Raw genomic sequence first — 17,431 nt, forward strand, 5'->3', positions numbered from 1 at the left:
TGCTTTATTTCTAAGATGCATCAGACATGTTCTTTTAAATGAACTGCTTTTTACTTGCTCTGTAAGAAAATCTAGTAATTTCTTTAACTAAAACACTTGTTTGGAGTAGAAAAAATGTTGTGAAGGTGGGAACTAAATACAGGTGCTGAACTGTGATATGGGGTATTGTTGTAGCTATAATGGTCTGAGTGCATATGCAAGGCAGGGTTTGTAGTGAGACGCAATTTTATTAAACAGATGTAGATGGGGGAAAAAAAAAAGCATAGGACAAGTTATGGGGCAAACTACCTCTCCTCTAGACCTGAAGAAAAGACAGTGTGCTTGAAAGATTTTTTAACCATCTCTCGCTATAAATCTCACACTTCTTCAAAATGGCAGGACTGTAAACCTGTTTCAAGGTGTGTTCCATTCCCCCAACCACCCATCTCCCCAGACCAATAAAATGTGATTCTTCTAGGTGATTCCAACTTTGAATTGGGTCCTAGCTAAGAGCACACAAGGCATGACTATATATCAGTTACCGATTCCCACCTGATATAATCAATCACATTTGCTGAGCCATTATAAGTTGAATGCTGATATACGTGTATGGCATTGTTCTCCTGACTCACTTGTTGATCCTGTGTGTAATTGAAATATATAGCATATGGCATAAAGTTAATATCATTTATGTCTTTATCTAGATGATGTTTCAAGGCTTTGATTATTTTGTCTGTTCTTTATCTTGTAGTTAATTTTTTCTCATTCTTTTGTTTTCTGGTTTGGTTTTTTTGGTTGATTGTTTGGTTGGTCACTTGGTTTGGTTTTGAGTTTTGGGGGTTTCTGCATAAAATATGTGTTATTTGCATAGTTTTGGCTCTAAATATAATGTGCTGTTAATTTCAATACATATAAAAAAAAGTTAAACAAGGTTGGGAGTCACCTTTGCTCATTCCTGTGAAATCATTCTGTCTTGCAGTGGGACAAGCTTAATAAAGCCTTGTACTTAGTGGTCAGAGGGAAGGTATCTGTGTGTACAGGAGCAAATTCTAAACACTGACCAGGACGACCATTCAGATAATAAGTTGCTAAATTACTGAAAGGAACTGTAAGATTTGTTTGGAGAAGTATGATTTCAAGAGTTTTTGTGATGTAGAATGTCTCTTCTGTGAAAGGGTAAAGATTCAAATCAGTTTTGGACATACATTTCTTTCAGTCAACCTGAGTGTGATGGGAAGAATGAAGCAATGTTAAAATCTGAAAAAAAATTGTTTCAGGCAATGATTTTCCCTCTAATATAAATGTAAGGCCACTAATAAACTACTCAGACTGTATTGAAATAGTATAAATTAAAATGTTGTACATCCCATGTACTGTATAGAATGTACATATTACCAAAAGTATTTTAGGGTTCTGATACTATCTAAATCCTGGTGGATTTGCTCTGACTGGAAAAGTGCATAGTATAGTAGTAAAAAAAATTATGCTTTCTAACTCTCACATTAAAAGAAACACTTTTTTTTAAAAGAAGGTGTTAAGCAACGTACAAAAGTGAGACTGGAAAGATGGTATTATGAGCAATATTCTAATTTACAGTGAGAAAAGGTCTTTTTAATAGTGTGAGGAAACATTTTCCTTTTTAGAGGAAAGCTAACTGACCTACTAACTATCCTCACTTATGCACAGAAATATAGTTGAAACTGTTCTCTCTAGTGCATTTCAAGCGTAATGAAGAAACCCACACATTCTTTTGCCATAAAGCTTTTTCTGTCTCTTCAGGGAAGCAATCAGTCGTGTTTGTGAAGCCATGCCTGGTGCCAAAAGAGCCTTCAAGAAACGAAAGGTATTTTTTTTTTCTTGTAGTGCAGTTGACTGTATTTTCTCTGTACAACACAGTGGAGACCAGGCACAGCAAGCAGGTGACTTTAAGGCAGCTTTGAGAATTGCAGATGATTGATCATTTAAAGTATTGGCTGTTTTTACTCACTGTATGTTGTCACTTGCCCTTTTGGTCAGGATCTGCTTTTGTGCTTATCTGGAAATATAAGTACATCTAGGATGAAGATTGTGCCTTTATGTTCCTTCCATAGAAACCTCCTCCTTTACTTTCTTTTTTTGCAGGTTGCAAGTGAAAAAGTTAAAACCAACAAATGGGATGCCTTTTCATAAAATTCATGAGTAAATTATGAAAATAGGTGCTGGGAGATACAGCAGAAGCCCAAAACATATGTAGTTTTGAAAGTGATTAGATTTATTCTTGAAAGATAGATATACTGATGACATTTAAAGAATTTGGTAATCAGTGATTTCTGGAAATGGAAAGAGCATATGAGGTGATCTTTTGTCCCTCTGCTTTTTCCATAAACGCTTCAGTGTCCAGTGCTGATGGTGAGTCCAGTGTGTACCTGACATCATTACTACCATGCTTTTATTTTTTATTTGTGTGCTGGGAATTAGAGTCTTCACACAGGGAGAGGAGGAAGCCTTGGCTCAGCTTCTGCACTGATGGCTCTCAACAGTCTCTTTCAGAGGCCTGCTAGCAAAGTTGGGATGTGATGCTATCTCTAAGGGAAGAAGCATAGAAAGTAGTTAATTATAGTTCTTGTGTGTGTTCTTGGGCACAGGGGGAGAATCCACAGGTGAAGGAAAAGGTCTGCCTGCTTCCCCAGCTGCTCCACCATCTAGGCAGAATCTCAGCAGAAAGGAACACAATGAAATGCCACTTGCTTGCAATGGAGAATCATATCCTGGTAAAATCAGTCATATGTGACAACGTGTCACAGTGTAATTGGAAATTGTCTCGGAAATTAAGGCTATGGTTTTACCTCCACCAAATTTATCTCATTGGCATTTCTTGGTTCTCTGGCTTTTCATTTTAAGTTTGAAAGTAAAGACGAAAATATCTTTCTTCCTGTAAAGCAAAATTACACAAAATGTAGTTGAGAAAGTTAAACAGAGTTCCAAGCACCTAGTGAGACACTTTGCTGTATTACAGGTTTTAAAAGTAATGTTACTTATAAGTTATTGAAAAGAGCAACAGAATTTCAGAAAAATGTCAAAGATGTGTCTTTTGCTGCTCTGTACATTCATAATGTTTCTGTCACTAGTGGCAGATCAATTTGGATAAGGTGACATGTAGCTTCCTGAAGCCAAATTTTCACACTTTACCTGCACTGTGGGTAGGTGATCCTTAGGCATGACTCGGGAATCATGAAGGATTAAGGAAAGAGGAGATACAAGAATATTCAAAAGAGTTTGTTCAAAAGAGAGGTAAATGAAGTACTAGCTCTGAAAGGGTTGAAATTGTGCAGCACGTTACATAGGAGCAGTATGTAAGTAGTGTATTTTTAATCAGTTAAACAGAAGGGAAATAAGATAAAATTGAATCTGTGTAAACTTTCAGGACTACAGAAGCTCAAGTGTGTCCATCCTACTAGGAACAAAACCATCCAAGCTTGCAGGCAGCTTAGGACAAGTGCAAACATAACGGCAGAAGAACACTGTCTCTAGTCATTTTGTGTTTATATCCTAATCACTAGCATGAATATTCACCAGTGCAAGCAGAGCAAGTTAAAGGGCTTGGTCTGTTACTGCTGGGCAGCCTTATTTTTTACAGGCTGTGGTTACTTGAATGCATCTGCTCTCATGCAGCTATGTGGCTCCCCGTAAGGTCAAAGGTGAAAAGTTTATGAATTTTGCTTTGACAGCATAACTTCTATTGCTGAAATACCTCCTGAGAGCTGTTGAAATACCTATAAAAGTTATCAATACTGTTACATCCCCTGTATTACATTTTTAGACTTATGATCTGATGATCTTTAGATGCATATTTTACCCCAGCATAAAGAGGTTTTATTTGTCTATATCTGGCTTTTACCTACTCCGAAGTCTACAAGCAAAGTCATAGAATGGTTGGTGTTGGAAGGGACCTTTAGAGGTCGTCTAGTCCATAATACCCTGTATCCCATTTTGTGACCATTCCATCAGTATCACTGGAGTCCCACTTTCCATGTAGCAAGGGGTAGAACAGTCAGTAGATGTACAGCGAAGAGTTGAAGCTATTTTTATAGAACAAGCACATTGTCATTTTAAGATACTGACTGAAGGCATTCACCTTAGTTACCTTACTTGGTCCCTTGGTGACGATGACATTTGTGCTGTCTCACAAAACCCCTATTTTTTTTTTTTTTTGGGGGGGGGGTCAAAAGTAGATGAAGAATTGCTTGGCTATTATTATTACTATTATTATTAATAGTAGTAGTAGTAGTAGTTGTTGTAGTAGTAATAGTATAAATGAGCAATAATTTCCAGAGGAAAACAGCTATTGCAATTAAATGATCTTTGAAAAGTCATAAACTTCTTAGAAGCCTCTAAGATCACCACTAACCCTGCATACAATGAAGGTCATTCAAAAAAAAAAAAAAAAAATCAGAGAACAAAAATCTGCTTTTTCCCCCCCTCCTCACAGCCACCAAGCAAAGTCCTTTCTAGCATCTTGGGAAAGAGCAATCTTCAGTTTGCAGGAATGAGCATAATGTTGAATATCTCCACCAGCAGCTTAAATCTAATGAATCCAGATACAAAACAGGTGAGTGTAACTTCTGTATTAACTTATGAGGCTTTTGATGAACAGCCTGCTAAACAATTATTTGCTGTCTGCCAAATACTCAGTTGTTCAAAGTTATTATTCCTCAATAATGTCATAAAATGAATGAATCCAAAATATAATCATAGTAGAAGTCAGCTTATTTCACTATTCAACACAACTTTAATAAATTATTTTCTTCTTGTCATGTTTTGGGTAGATTGGTTTGGCTCTTAAAAGACCCGTGATGTGAAATACCGTTATCTGGTTGTGGGAGTTCTTATTGAATAAAATTACAAACTTTCAGAGTCATAAAAGGGGTGTGCTTGGAGCAACAACTAAAATACTGAATATGCATCCCCAATTTTGTTGTTTTCTTCCCATTTAGATTCTTAAAGGGCAAACTTTTCCTAAGGCACTGCCAAAAATACAGCCTCGGGGATTTTGCAGTGCAGTGAAAGGCCAGTCTTTTAGAGAGACAAGGCAGCCTTTTTAAAGTAGCTCATTTCTTCTTCTTTGCTGTGCTGAAGGTACAGACAGACTTTGGGGAATCACTACAGTGGTTTGTGAATGATGTGTGAAATGAGAAAAATCCTTGCTCAGGGTATATATAAAAGGGAAGCGGACAGATGTGTAGTCACTGCTGTGCTATTTGCTGTGAAACACATATTGCATTAGGGCATGCAACTTTCTGCCCAGATACAGACAGAGAGAAAAAAAGTAAAATTCCTACTCTCCTTTGGGTCCTCAGGGTTAAAAAATAAGAAATAATATATATACCGTTTCTTAAAAAGCTTGCTTTTTGTTACTATGTTTTCATTCGTATATCTTCATTTTTATGTTTATTTAGAAAGCATCACAATCCTCTTCAGTGAGCACTGAGACTGGGGGAGCAGGACTATGACTGGCTGCAGTAGTCTGCAGCCTTACTACAGAATATACACAGCAGTGCTTTTCATAAGGACAGTTTCTCCCCGTCAGAAGCATAAGAACTTGATGTTTATTAGCTCTATTAAGGAAGTGCCAAACCCTGAAAGTCAGCTTGTCATCAGCCAATAGTAGGATAGAAATGTAGTTAAACTCATTTATTTCAAAGAGTCATCCTCTACATGTTTTGCCTTTTCTCTGAATTGACAAAACTGTTCATCTTCCTCTTATATCATTCTTTTTGAAGTAGACACTTCTGGGTGCTGCAGGCCTGGGAAATGTCTGGTTTCTCAGAGATCCCTAGTCTGGCTGCAGCCTCCCTGTTTCTTGTTCATGCCAAGGATTTGATTTGCAGATAAGCATGGCCTAGCAGCTTTGCCCTTTGAGGCCCCTCACAGGAGGCTGGCTGCAAACTTCTGTAATAGCGTCTTTTTCCCAGCAGATCTAGAAGGAAAAAAAAGACAAGCCAGGGTTGTTGGCTCTTGTGGTAGAAGGAAAGCAACTGCATGTACCCCTGCACAACTGCTCTGTGAACATATTAAGCAGGGATGAGTGGCACAGGATTTTGTTTTGCTTATTTCTTTAAAATGAAGGTTGGTGTAGATTAAAGGGTTTCTGAACTGTATGCCGACATTAGTGAATTGTTTTATTTTAAGCAATGCAAGGCATTAATACTTTGCTGTATCTTTTTTCAGTATTTTGATATTGGTAGATGTGAGGTTGGGAATACCCCTACTTGAAACTAAATCAGCTGTGGAATTAAAAAAAGATGCCAGACTTGAACTAATTGTTTCAAGCACTTTTCAGCTTCCTTAAAATTTGGGGAAAATTACTTTAGTGACAATACAAAATAATTTTTCCTTTGCATGCTGAAATAAAAGATTCGGTTATTTGCACAAGTCAAGATAGTGATAATATGAAATTGTGTAACAGAACTTCACTATTCAGTTCTATTGTTAGGATAATCTACATTCTATATGTATATATAGAATGTATAGATGTACTACATATTCTATTGTTACTTCTTTAAGGGGAAAAATAAAAGGAAATCCCCACTGCTGAGTAGCAGAACACTAATTCACAAGTGCACACTTAAAAACTAACCACATATTTGGAGGCTGCTGTGGGACAAGCAGGGCTATTGAAAATGAAGTGCTCTTTACATAAAAGAAACACTACAAATAGTAGTCACCTCTTGCTGACTTAGTGAAGCAGCAAGATCCAGAAAAATTTCTGTCAGACTTTTTTCTTTCCAAGGAAGGTAGTTGATAGTTCAGGTCTTTTAGAAGCAGGTTAGGGGAAACAGCACAGACAATACTTTTCTAGACTATTTTATTTTTCCCAAAATGGTTTTTCGTATGTGGTTCCCTCTCCAAAGTGAAGAATCAAGATCCTAATTCTTATTGTCAGATGCGCTGAGGCACTTAACAGTGGCCTGTCCCATGCCAGAAGAATTCATTGGCATGGCTTCTGTGACTCAAATATCAAGTGAAAATTTCCTTTAAATGACCTTTTCTTTCTTGGTTGTTACATGATTTCGTTATTAAAAGATTTTGTAAGTTGATTCTCAGAATAGTAGACATGTTCTGCTTTTATTAGAGGTTCAGGACAAATTGTCTTTTCCCAGAGAAATATCATATTAGTTCAAATCGTACATAAGCAATTTGAATTTCAAATGCCCTGGAGTGTGCCTGTGAATTTGTCCACAATGCTACACTGCAGCTAGATTCAAAATTCTGTTTGCATATTGTAAACGTGTTGATTTTTGAAACATACAATGACACAGTAGGTGTTGGATGCAGTGTTAGGAATCTTAGCTAGTGTAGAGGTTGGCATGGTTTCATTGATTTCACCAGAGTGGCATCAGCAGAAAAATGGTTTGATGAATAGGACCTTTTGTTTCATTCATCATTATCTGTAATAAAGAAAGTGAGTTTTAGCAGATTAAAATTTCTCCAAAGACACTCTCCGACAGGTATGTATGATTTAGTAGAGATCTGAGTACATTTAGCAAGCTTGCAGTGTCCTGATACATTTTAAAGAACACCAGAAGAGAATCATTTATCCTTAAGTTTGTTTATATTATCATGCTACTCTTTGAAGTCCTTGTAGGTAATTTTGATCTTGATTTTGGATTTTCACCAACATACAAGCAAAAACCAGAAATCAGAATTGCAAACTGTAAGAAGAAACCCATCTGACTCACACTTATTCTTTCTGATCCATACAGATCATAGCAAATCACCATATGCAATCTATCTCCTTTGCGTCTGGAGGTGATCCGGTAAGCATTTCTGTAAAGCCTTCTCCCACATAGATACTGCTTTACGAGGGCCGTGTGACAAAATTTAAAGCATATCTTACTGAAAGAAAAATACAACCACCACAGCTCCTGTTTCTTCTTTCATAAATTTTTCTTGACTGTTGCCATCAAGCTCTCTTTGAGGGGAATGGCTGACAAGTGTTCATGGATCCTCCCCTTTGAATGACAGTAACAAAAAGTATCAAGGGGCTGTAAGCATTCGTATAGTAACTGATAAGCAGGGCTTTGTTTTTCAGAGTAACGTAGAATAGTTATATGGGCATTGTATGGATTTTTATCCTGTTATTTATCTTGCACTTTTTACAGTAATAGAATATCTTGCAGCTATATTTATAGCGTTTATTGTGTTTAAAGTTATGTATACTTTTCTATTTTTTTTTTCTTCTCAACTATAAGTGTGAATTGAGAAGACTGTGCTAAATTCTGCCTGCAGGTATATTTGCTACAGTCATGCACCTTGAAGAGAGGCTTTCAGGAAAAGCACAGATCTTTCTCTCCTATTTTGCAAAGCTTTTCAATACACCTGCAATTTTTTTTTTCATTTAGATCAAAGGGCAGATTCCTGCTTAATGTGCTTTTCCTTATTTTTATAACCTGTTTATCCAAAGGTATATTAATAAATGGGCTTCAAAAGTATTTGTCACTCAGGAAGCAAGGGGAAATATATAAACTAGTGACAGTGTTCACCTCTTTGAGGTTTGAAAGCTTTTAAACTTAGATTAATTGAATAAACACCTTTTTCTCCACCATGTGATTATGTGTCATATATCAGTCAGGTACTACAAGTAAGGCAATTTCTAGCCTGCTTTGTGAGATAATTCTCTCAGTTCAACTCTGTTAAGGTGAAGATGCTTGGTGCTTTCTCTGTTCATTATGTTTTTGTCAGAAAACATAAAGACAAATTCTAGTCTTAGTACAGCTTTGCTGAGCTCAGTACAATTGCAGAAAGGAAAAAGACACAATATCACAATAATTTGGGGAACAAAAAATGGATCAACAGCAGCTTGGAAACACAACAGATTGCAATGGATGCTGCAAATGAACAATTCCTGAAGTGGGCAGAGGAGTGATTAGCACAGTTCCCTGCCTCCGTAAGAAGATTCTTTGCTGCCCATCTGCCATCCCAAATGCTGGGTCCTGGAAACACCATTTCACACTGCCCACTGATGAAATGATTTACCAGGAAAGAGGAGAGGAACAGCAGTAGAGTTCTGGATTTAGAGTAAACAAGCTCATCCAAATGTTTTAGAGAGATAAAAATCTCGCTACTGAGTCAGTGAGCTGCCTAAGAAATAAAATTGCATGGTGCAAGGGAGCCTACAAGGTACAGTGAAACTATGAATTTGTGTTCTCAATAAGACTACTGCATGAATTAATTCTGGTGTTGGGAGGAGGAAAGTAGGTATGAGTATCTAATGTTTATCTACAAGCTTATCTCTGGTCTAGTAAAAAACAATTTTAACTCGAAAGCTTGTTCAAAAAGCAGCTAGTTCCTTTGTCCTGGGTTCATGTAGAAGATGACAAAATGCAAGGATGTGATTTAGCTCACAGCTCACAGCTTTATTTACTCATCAGAGAGCCATCTAGATGTAACTTTCATCAGCCCTTAATGATATCTACTTGGGAGTGGACTGCCACTACCAAACTGCATCTCCCAACCATCTCTGCATCTCTGGCTTCCAGACCATAAATTTATCTCCTTATATGACTTTTAAACAGGTTGGAGAAAGGCCACAGTGACCTAGGAAGCTAGATATGTGCCCATGTTTCTTCAGGAAGTGATTTCCTTATTTTGAAGTTATTTTGGGGTTTGGTTTATTAGGAGGTGAGATTATTCTCACTTCTTTATCCTGTCAACATTTCTGCTCTGGATATCTGCCTCCCATTTGTCATAGCAGTTAGGTTTACAACCTTCTTCCCACTCCCTTATCATTAATTATATTATTCAAATTATAACTCCTGAAGAAGTGTTCCACAGTCCTGGAGAAAGGCTTGAATATATACTTTTGCAATATTCCCCTTTGCAATGAGTCAGTTTCTGGCTGTGTCAGAATATGGGAGCTTAAAAATCGCTATACCAAATCCTTTTACATGCCATTTCAGAACCATTTTTATTTCCCTTCCAAGGCTGTGTTCTCAATCCACTTTAGCTCTCTTCAGCCCCTCCTATGATACTCTAAAAAATTTTGCTCCACAGTAATTTCAGGTGGCTGTTTCCAGGCTGCCAGAGAAGACATCTGTTTTTGGAGATACCTGCTGAAATTTTGGAGTGGAGGATGTCATAAAGTCTAATAAGGCAGGTGTCTCAGAGGTCCCTGAAGGCAGTAATCTTTCAGTTTCAGCAGTTTCTCCAAGTTTTAACACCACAATGCAATGTCTTTAGGCTTAAAATTATAGCTCACTCATACTTGTTTTCAGTCCTTGGATGTCAAGGATCACTTTGCTGCATCAGCCAAGTCCTGTATAGCTTTTGGATGAGGGTCTTCTAACTTAGCCACAACTGAAATGTGCTCACCTTAGGTCTTTAATGGTTTGTCTTAGTCAGCTTGAATCTCAGAGCTTTAAATGAAATAAGGGGTAGGTGTTTTCAGATTGTCACACCTATGCTCGCTATGAGATAGATCTATGATTTACTCAGGCATAAATGTATCCATTAGCTATGCCTGAAGTAATAAATAAATTGATCTGTGGCCCATTTTCTAGTCTTTCTGGCCCTGAAATAAATAGCACAGTGCAATTTGCACCCACGCATTCACTCTCTTCCCTTGTAGTGGTCTCTTGGGATCGATGCCAAGCATGTGCTGGTCCCTCAGAGAGTTTCAGGGCATGCTGTGAGAAACTAGTACAGTGAGACAAGAGCTCTGTATTATTTGCTACTATAGACATAGTTACCTTTGTTTTCCCCTTACTTGTTGATATGCTTCCTTATTTCCACTGTAGTCACTGTTCAGACACTGTGCCACAGGATGTGTAAGAAATTATGAGACAAAATGGTAAGGCTATGCTTTTTTAACAGACCAACCTCACTGCTACTATGTCTGAGTGCCTTTTGATGATGCATTATGTGATGTGGTTACACATCTTTCACCAGAACCCATGACTGTGGTTCATCATTTACCTTGCTCTCTCCTTAGGAAGGAAATTGTGTAGACATTCAGTACAGTGATTTGTACAGTGATTTGTATTTGGTGGTGTGTGCTTGCACTACAAAAAGCCATGATAAAGAAGTCTATATTTTAACTGAAGATTGATGTTTATTATGACATTAGATCTTGGCATAATTGACAATGATCTTGGATCAGTCACCTGAAAAGGCTTTGGGTAGATTTACACAGCCAGCTGTAATGTATCCTGTATACCCCTTGGGTTTAGCATACCTGACTAGCCAGGCATGTCAGGAAATACCAGATCTAACCAGGACTTCCTGATTACATCAAGGCAATATGGCATTTTTCAGATTTATCAGCAAGCCTAAGTGTTTCCCAGAAACACAGGTGTTTCTGTTTCATCTACATAATAATAGAAGTCTGCACCATTTGTGCGCAGGAGCATAGGGGTGGCAGGAGAGGAAGGGAAAAAAACCCACAAGGAGATATCTGTGTGCTCTTGCCAGAAAATTCACCAGGCACGTGGCAACAGGTGTGGCAGGGAGCAGCCTAAGGGCTGGGGGAGGGTGTGCAGGGATACTGCTTGTCAGAGCCAAGCAGTGGCTGAGCACCTCTGTGCCATATGGCACTGCAGTCAGTAAACACCTGCTTGTCATACATGAATAAATGCCATTGCTCAGTATTTCTGAAGAGCAGCACTGTTACTCCCACTCTTTCTGCCACAGAACCAGATGATTATTCATGTTATAAACCAAAATCTCTGGGTAGTTTGAAGATAAGGACTTGTAATTCTGTTCCCTCCTATATGAGGCCTGGGCCAAATCCTACTGAGTTTGTTTAATTGATAGAAGATTAGATCACATTCTGGAAAAAGGAAAGTGCTGTCATGAGTACCAAAAGCCATAAACTTTTATATGGGGTTTAAGTAGTATGCATCTGTAGAGCAAAATATGTCATTTGGGGCTCTGCCCACAGGACTGTACATATTCTGGACTGTGATATTTTGCTGTAATCAGTGCAAATATATTTTTCATTCACTGTTGGTATCTTTATTTTTTGACAGGATACTTCAGACTATATTGCATATGTAGCTAAGGATCCTGTTAATCGTAGAGGTAAGTTATAAATATCTATCTTATTTCTATTTTTCCTTTGAGAAACACTAGTTATTCCTGGTTTAGGTCAGATTCCACCCCCATGCCCTACATCCCTCCTGAAAAACATAAATGTAGACTGTAACCCAATCAAAGGATGGCCTTTGACAGAGCCATGGAAAGATTGTGTAGCAATAAGAAGCAGCAGTTTGTTTCTCTTGGAATAAATAGGTCTTGCCACTAGTTCATACCCAAATATCACTTTGATTCTCTTAATCTCTTAAATCAAACTTGCCTTACTTGGCTGTGTGAGCTTCTAGGCAACAGCCAAGTGTTACCTACACCCAATCACTGTGCAAGAGCTAGACAGTCTTCTGATTAAGTCATCTGATGAGGCAGCTGTATCTGTTAGGTCTTCCCAGTACATGCCTAAGTCTTCCTGGCAGAATCAGATTCTTTATCAAATAATTAGCTTTACAGCCAGCTTGCTGTAATTCTCTTTCTCAGTAAAGTTTTATTCAAGGCTGCATTGCTTTAGTAGCAATCAGTCAGGGACAGGGACCTGCTTGTCAGTTGTGTTCACTAAGTCTTAATGCAACATACAAAGTATTTTGTAATGTACCTGAGAATCTATTTACTATTCATAGATCATAGAGAGAGAAGAACAGACTGTCCTGTCCCCCCTCCCCGCCAAAATGACATTAAGTACTTCCAACAGGATTTCTGGAGAATTCAGACACTTTAACTCCAAAATGCCAATCCTCTAAACCCTCAGCTGCCCATCTTACCATTGGCACAATAGACCCAGTAGCTTCCATATGCAGTAATCTTTAATGATACCCAAAGAATCTGCTGTGTCCATGTGCAGAGATGTCCAGACTTGAGGGTATTAGCTCATAAATAACACCTGCACTAAGCATATTAATATGCTGAATGAAAGTGAAATGCCTAGAAAACCTAAAGGGAATGGGAGGTATGGAATAGTCCCATTCTTTGCAATGCTTTTTCATTATTACATCATGTGTCCCCTGTTGGAGAGGCTCCAGTGTCAGATTATGGAATGCATGGTGCAGAGCTGCTTTCCAGCCCACCTGCTTTAGCAGTACACTTCTGCTAAATCCAAGATTTAGTTGTTCTGAGTGATCTAGGTCAGTGTAGGGACTAGCACTGTAGACCAGATATTTGCTGTGTAGGGTTTAGAGGAGCCCTGTGCTCTGTCTTCTGTCATGTTCCTTCTGCACTATGTTCTTCCTGTACTATGTTCCTTCTATCTTACATCCTTGGCTTCCTGTGACTGTTCCTTGTTGAGCTAGGCTATCCTAGACTGAGAAGTCATCTGAGTGCCTGATACTGTTGTCTTCCTTTGGTCTGTTCAGGTCAAGTAATTTCTTAGTTTTCTTTATAAAAAGATTGACTGATTGTAGCATTCCAGCTGCAGTGCAAATCCTCCATTCTTCAGATAATTTCTGTACCTCCTTCCTTCATTTTCCTTTTAAAAAGGTATATGATACCTGCATAACAGGGACTGCCACTATAGCAGAGAAGGCACCTTCCTATTTTTCCTTCATTTTGTCCTCTTCGTCAGCTGGTTCCTTCTAAGTCCTTTTTCCTGCAGTGGAGCACTGTTACCTCATGTGAAATTCTTTCACGCTGTGATCTTTAAGCCTTCAGCATTATGGCTTTCCCATGGGTGCTTTCCCCACTCATCTGTATACCTCAGTGGTTTGCAGATCAGTGTCTTTGTATGTCACCTGTATTAAAACACATTCTTTAAAAGGGTCTAATCTACCAAGGGACCTGAATTGCCATCTTTCACCATCACTTGCTGTTCTGTCATTCTTTGTGTTGTCTGCAAATTACTTTAAAAGGGAATTTGTCTTTACATCTGTATCTAGCAAAAATGTCACTGCTGCTGTTACTGATGCTACCCTACCACCAATGCTGTAGTGTAGCTTGCATATTAGACTCATTTCTTCACAAGGATGGAAAAGCTGTCTTCATGCTTTGCATTCTGGATCTAGCAAGCTCAAGGCTGTCTATTTTCTGCTGTAACATTCACAAGAAATCATCTCTGTGTGAGCCAAACCTTCTCATCCTTTTATAAGGAGCATATCTCCTACCTGCTGAAAGTCCATTCACGTATCCAAGGAAACAGGTTACTCATTATGTCACCTACTGAAACTACTTAATGACTCATGTTTCATTTCAGCTCCAGAAAGATTTAGCAGTGAGAGATATCGCCTCCTTAAATTCGCACTCTAGTTATAGAGTGCAAACATTTTAGCTTTGTTTGGCCTAACTACTTTTGATCCATGTTTTCAGAGATAAATGTGCACCTTCCATGGGGGCTGATTGTTCAATGCCAGTAGCAGTGTTGCAGTGGGCATAAAAAAACAAACACCTCACTGCTAGTCAGGGATGTTTGCCTCTGTCTTTGGACAAATAGAGGTCCTGTTTTTGTCTGTTGAATCCACTTTCAACATGTAGCTAGGGACATTTTCCCTGGACAAGGCATTTCAGCTTGCTGGTTGGCACAGCAGATGCTCTAAGGTGAGAAGAGAACACCACTGTATCTGTTTGGCACTGTGACTGGTGCCCTCTCATGCTGAATGATGTGCTGCTGCTGCTGCTGTAGAAGAGACAGCAGACATTCCATACTAGCACAAGTTCAGGTTTCTTGGCCCTTTATTTGGCCTCTTCAGAAGTCTATCCAATATTTCAGCCTCTGAAAAAGTCATAAACCATAAACTAAAGTCATAAACCATAAAATAAATCTACATAGTCCCCTTGTATTACTTTAACTAATTGTCACAATCAACCCTCATTTATAGGACACTGGCATCCAATACACTTGGTTCCAGTGAGTTGGACACTGGGCATGTACTAAAATGCAGTTTTTCAGCTGAAGAGTTTATATTCAGGTTATTAAAGCAGTCAGAGGTGAACAAATCAGTAACTTTAAGCACGAACACACTTTTCTGTGGCAGGACTTGGAAAAGAACCAGTTTGAAATCCAGACTATAGCCAGTAGACAATATGTTTGTCCAGCTCTGAGTATGAAAGATTAATTCACCTGGGCTTCTCTGTATATCACTGTGATGTTGTTCACTGAGATCTTTAGCTTCCACCTCTTAGCACCCATCTGTGCTGCTGCAATGTTGAGTAAGCTCTTCACAAGTTCACCTCTTTGTGTTTTCACATATGATGAGACCTCCAAGCCATTCTCTGATTTAAAACCAGGACAAAAGTTTCTGCTTAGACAGCTGATAAAGGCTTCTCAGTCTTTATAAGAAGACAGCTTGTGTTGCTGTCCTGCCCCTTTACTGCCACAGTGGGTGTAGAGAAGTTGCACATGGGGAAGTGCTGGAGCTAATCAGGTTGCTGGCTCTGCACTCCTCAGCAGCCCCACAGTTTGCTGGGAGTCTCTCCATGCAAACAAGCAGGAGAAGGTAACAACCTCCATATTCCTGGAATAAGATCAGGGCTCATTATCTAGGAAGTATCTTGTGGACACTGCTCCTCCCTCAGACTGTAATGTGGGAAAAGAGAGCAGCTTGGGGTGATTAGACATAAAAGTGAAGTAATTAAACTGAGAAAAACAAACAAAGCTTTTGCTGTTATTAGCATCTATTAATATTTTTGTTATTTCAATTTAAAGCTTAGAATTCCTACATAATCTATTGCATTCAGGTAATAATAAGTGAAATTTTATGAGGTTTTTTTCTGTTCATGGACTCATTAAAATAGTGGAACAGATTTGTGACCTTGTCTATTGCAGTTGCACATCAGTCCAATTTTATGTAACCTTTAAAAAGTTGTGGTTGCCTGAAATTCACTGTATGAGAATTGGGTTTTACTGAAATGAGCACATCAGTAATAGAAAAACTAAGCTTGACGTGTAGGTGTTTTGTCATAGGTCATTGCATCCCACCATGACATAAACAGTGATTTGCATGTGTCAATCTTTTTCATTTAGCTTGTCATATACTGGAATGCTGTGATGGCCTGGCCCAGGATGTCATCAGCACCATAGGGCAAGCGTTCGAGCTTCGATTTAAGCAGTACTTGCAATGCCCCTCTAAGACACCTACTTTATCTGATAGGTAAGTGCAATTGCAGAAGGCAGCTAAAGGACCTTCTTTAGCTTTCAACTTACTTGATAAAATGTGGACAATGTTGCTGGGCACAGACAGGACTTGAATACTTAAAAAGGATTTCTGCTGTATCAGCGAAACAGTGTTTACCTAATGAACATGAAAGAAGTAGTCAGTTTGAGATAGGCTAAATATGAATTTTACAATGATGTTAAAATGTTTGTGCGTTTTGTGCCGTAGTTAGTAGGCAGAGATGGATGGCCAAGAATGGTTGTTATTTGTGGCATTTCCTCATTACTGTCACAGCAGCTGTATCAGTTTATATGGAGTAGGTCAGACTGCTGGGATTCCAAAATGACTAATGATATTTCAGTATTTCTTATATTAGGGTGATGTTTCTAGGAATGTGATGTATTGCAGGGAGGTTTGACTGCACTGATATCTGGAGGATACAAACTCTCCTTGTATATATTCAAAAGGCTGGGACATAGCATTCTGTTTTCTTTAGAGACATGGATTTCTGTGTGCTTAGTAGCATTACTAGAAACCCTAGTGAACTTTTACCCTCTGTAATCTCTTATATAAGAGCAAAAACTGGTATATAGGGAATATACAATGCTACTATCCTAATCTGGAAGCATGCTATATTCACATCTCTTGACTTTGTGAGGTTCTTGCAGAATTACATTGGTGATAGAGCAGTCATAACTAAAGACAGAGACTAGTCAATCAATCAAGTCATAACACTAAAAGTGCTATTTTAAGGTTAGATAAAGTTGTTTGTTAATGCAGTTTATAATGGTCTTTAAAGCCAAGTTCAAGCATACTCTTCTCAGTATAAAGAATTTGGTCCATCACAAAGGAGGTTTATGTCAGTTTGTCTAAACAGAGAAGATTTGCCACATGATCCATCATTGCTTCCTAACTTACAGTGGTAGCTGAAGTGTCCATACAATATGCAGTAGTGATCCCCTGACAGGCAGTCTTAATCTGCTGAAGGTGTCTGTAAGTGCATTACAAGCAAGAGGCAAAAGAAAGCACTCTCTTCCTTATAGGATGCAGAGTTTTGAAGACCCATGGGCAGGGGAAGATAACGAGGCAACAGAGCATCCCTATTACAACAACATCCCAAATAAAATACCTCCCCCTGGCGGATTCCTTGATGCCAGGCTCAAAACAAGGCTTCCCACTGCTGCAGACACAGCTCAGGTCAGTATAATTTAATTTCTACTCTCCTGCTAATTTATCCAAAATTTTTAAAAGACATGTGTTTTATGGTGGATACCTTGGGACTGTCTATAATTCACAGCCCTTCCTGTGTG

At 38.6% G+C, this 17,431-nt stretch overlaps 1 protein-coding gene across 2 annotated transcripts in view; it reads left to right on the top strand.

Moving 5' to 3' along the window:
- SHC3 (SHC adaptor protein 3) overlaps positions 1-17,431 on the top strand; it is a 51,084-nt gene that overhangs the window by 26,114 nt on the left and 7,539 nt on the right. Inside the window, exons 3-8 of one of the 2 annotated variants that reach the window (XM_053932723.1) lie at positions 1,759-1,822; positions 4,448-4,567; positions 7,722-7,775; positions 11,985-12,036; positions 15,992-16,118; positions 17,165-17,322. In XM_053932723.1, the coding sequence (XP_053788698.1) occupies positions 1,759-1,822; positions 4,448-4,567; positions 7,722-7,775; positions 11,985-12,036; positions 15,992-16,118; positions 17,165-17,322 (575 nt within the window). The remainder of the gene's footprint in view (positions 1-1,758; positions 1,823-4,447; positions 4,568-7,721; positions 7,776-11,984; positions 12,037-15,991; positions 16,119-17,164; positions 17,323-17,431) is intronic. The other variant, XM_053932722.1, reaches the window with a different exon arrangement.

Source organism: Vidua chalybeata, chromosome Z (genome assembly GCF_026979565.1).
Source record: "Vidua chalybeata isolate OUT-0048 chromosome Z, bVidCha1 merged haplotype, whole genome shotgun sequence".
NCBI classification, from domain to species: Eukaryota; Metazoa; Chordata; class Aves; order Passeriformes; family Viduidae; genus Vidua; species Vidua chalybeata.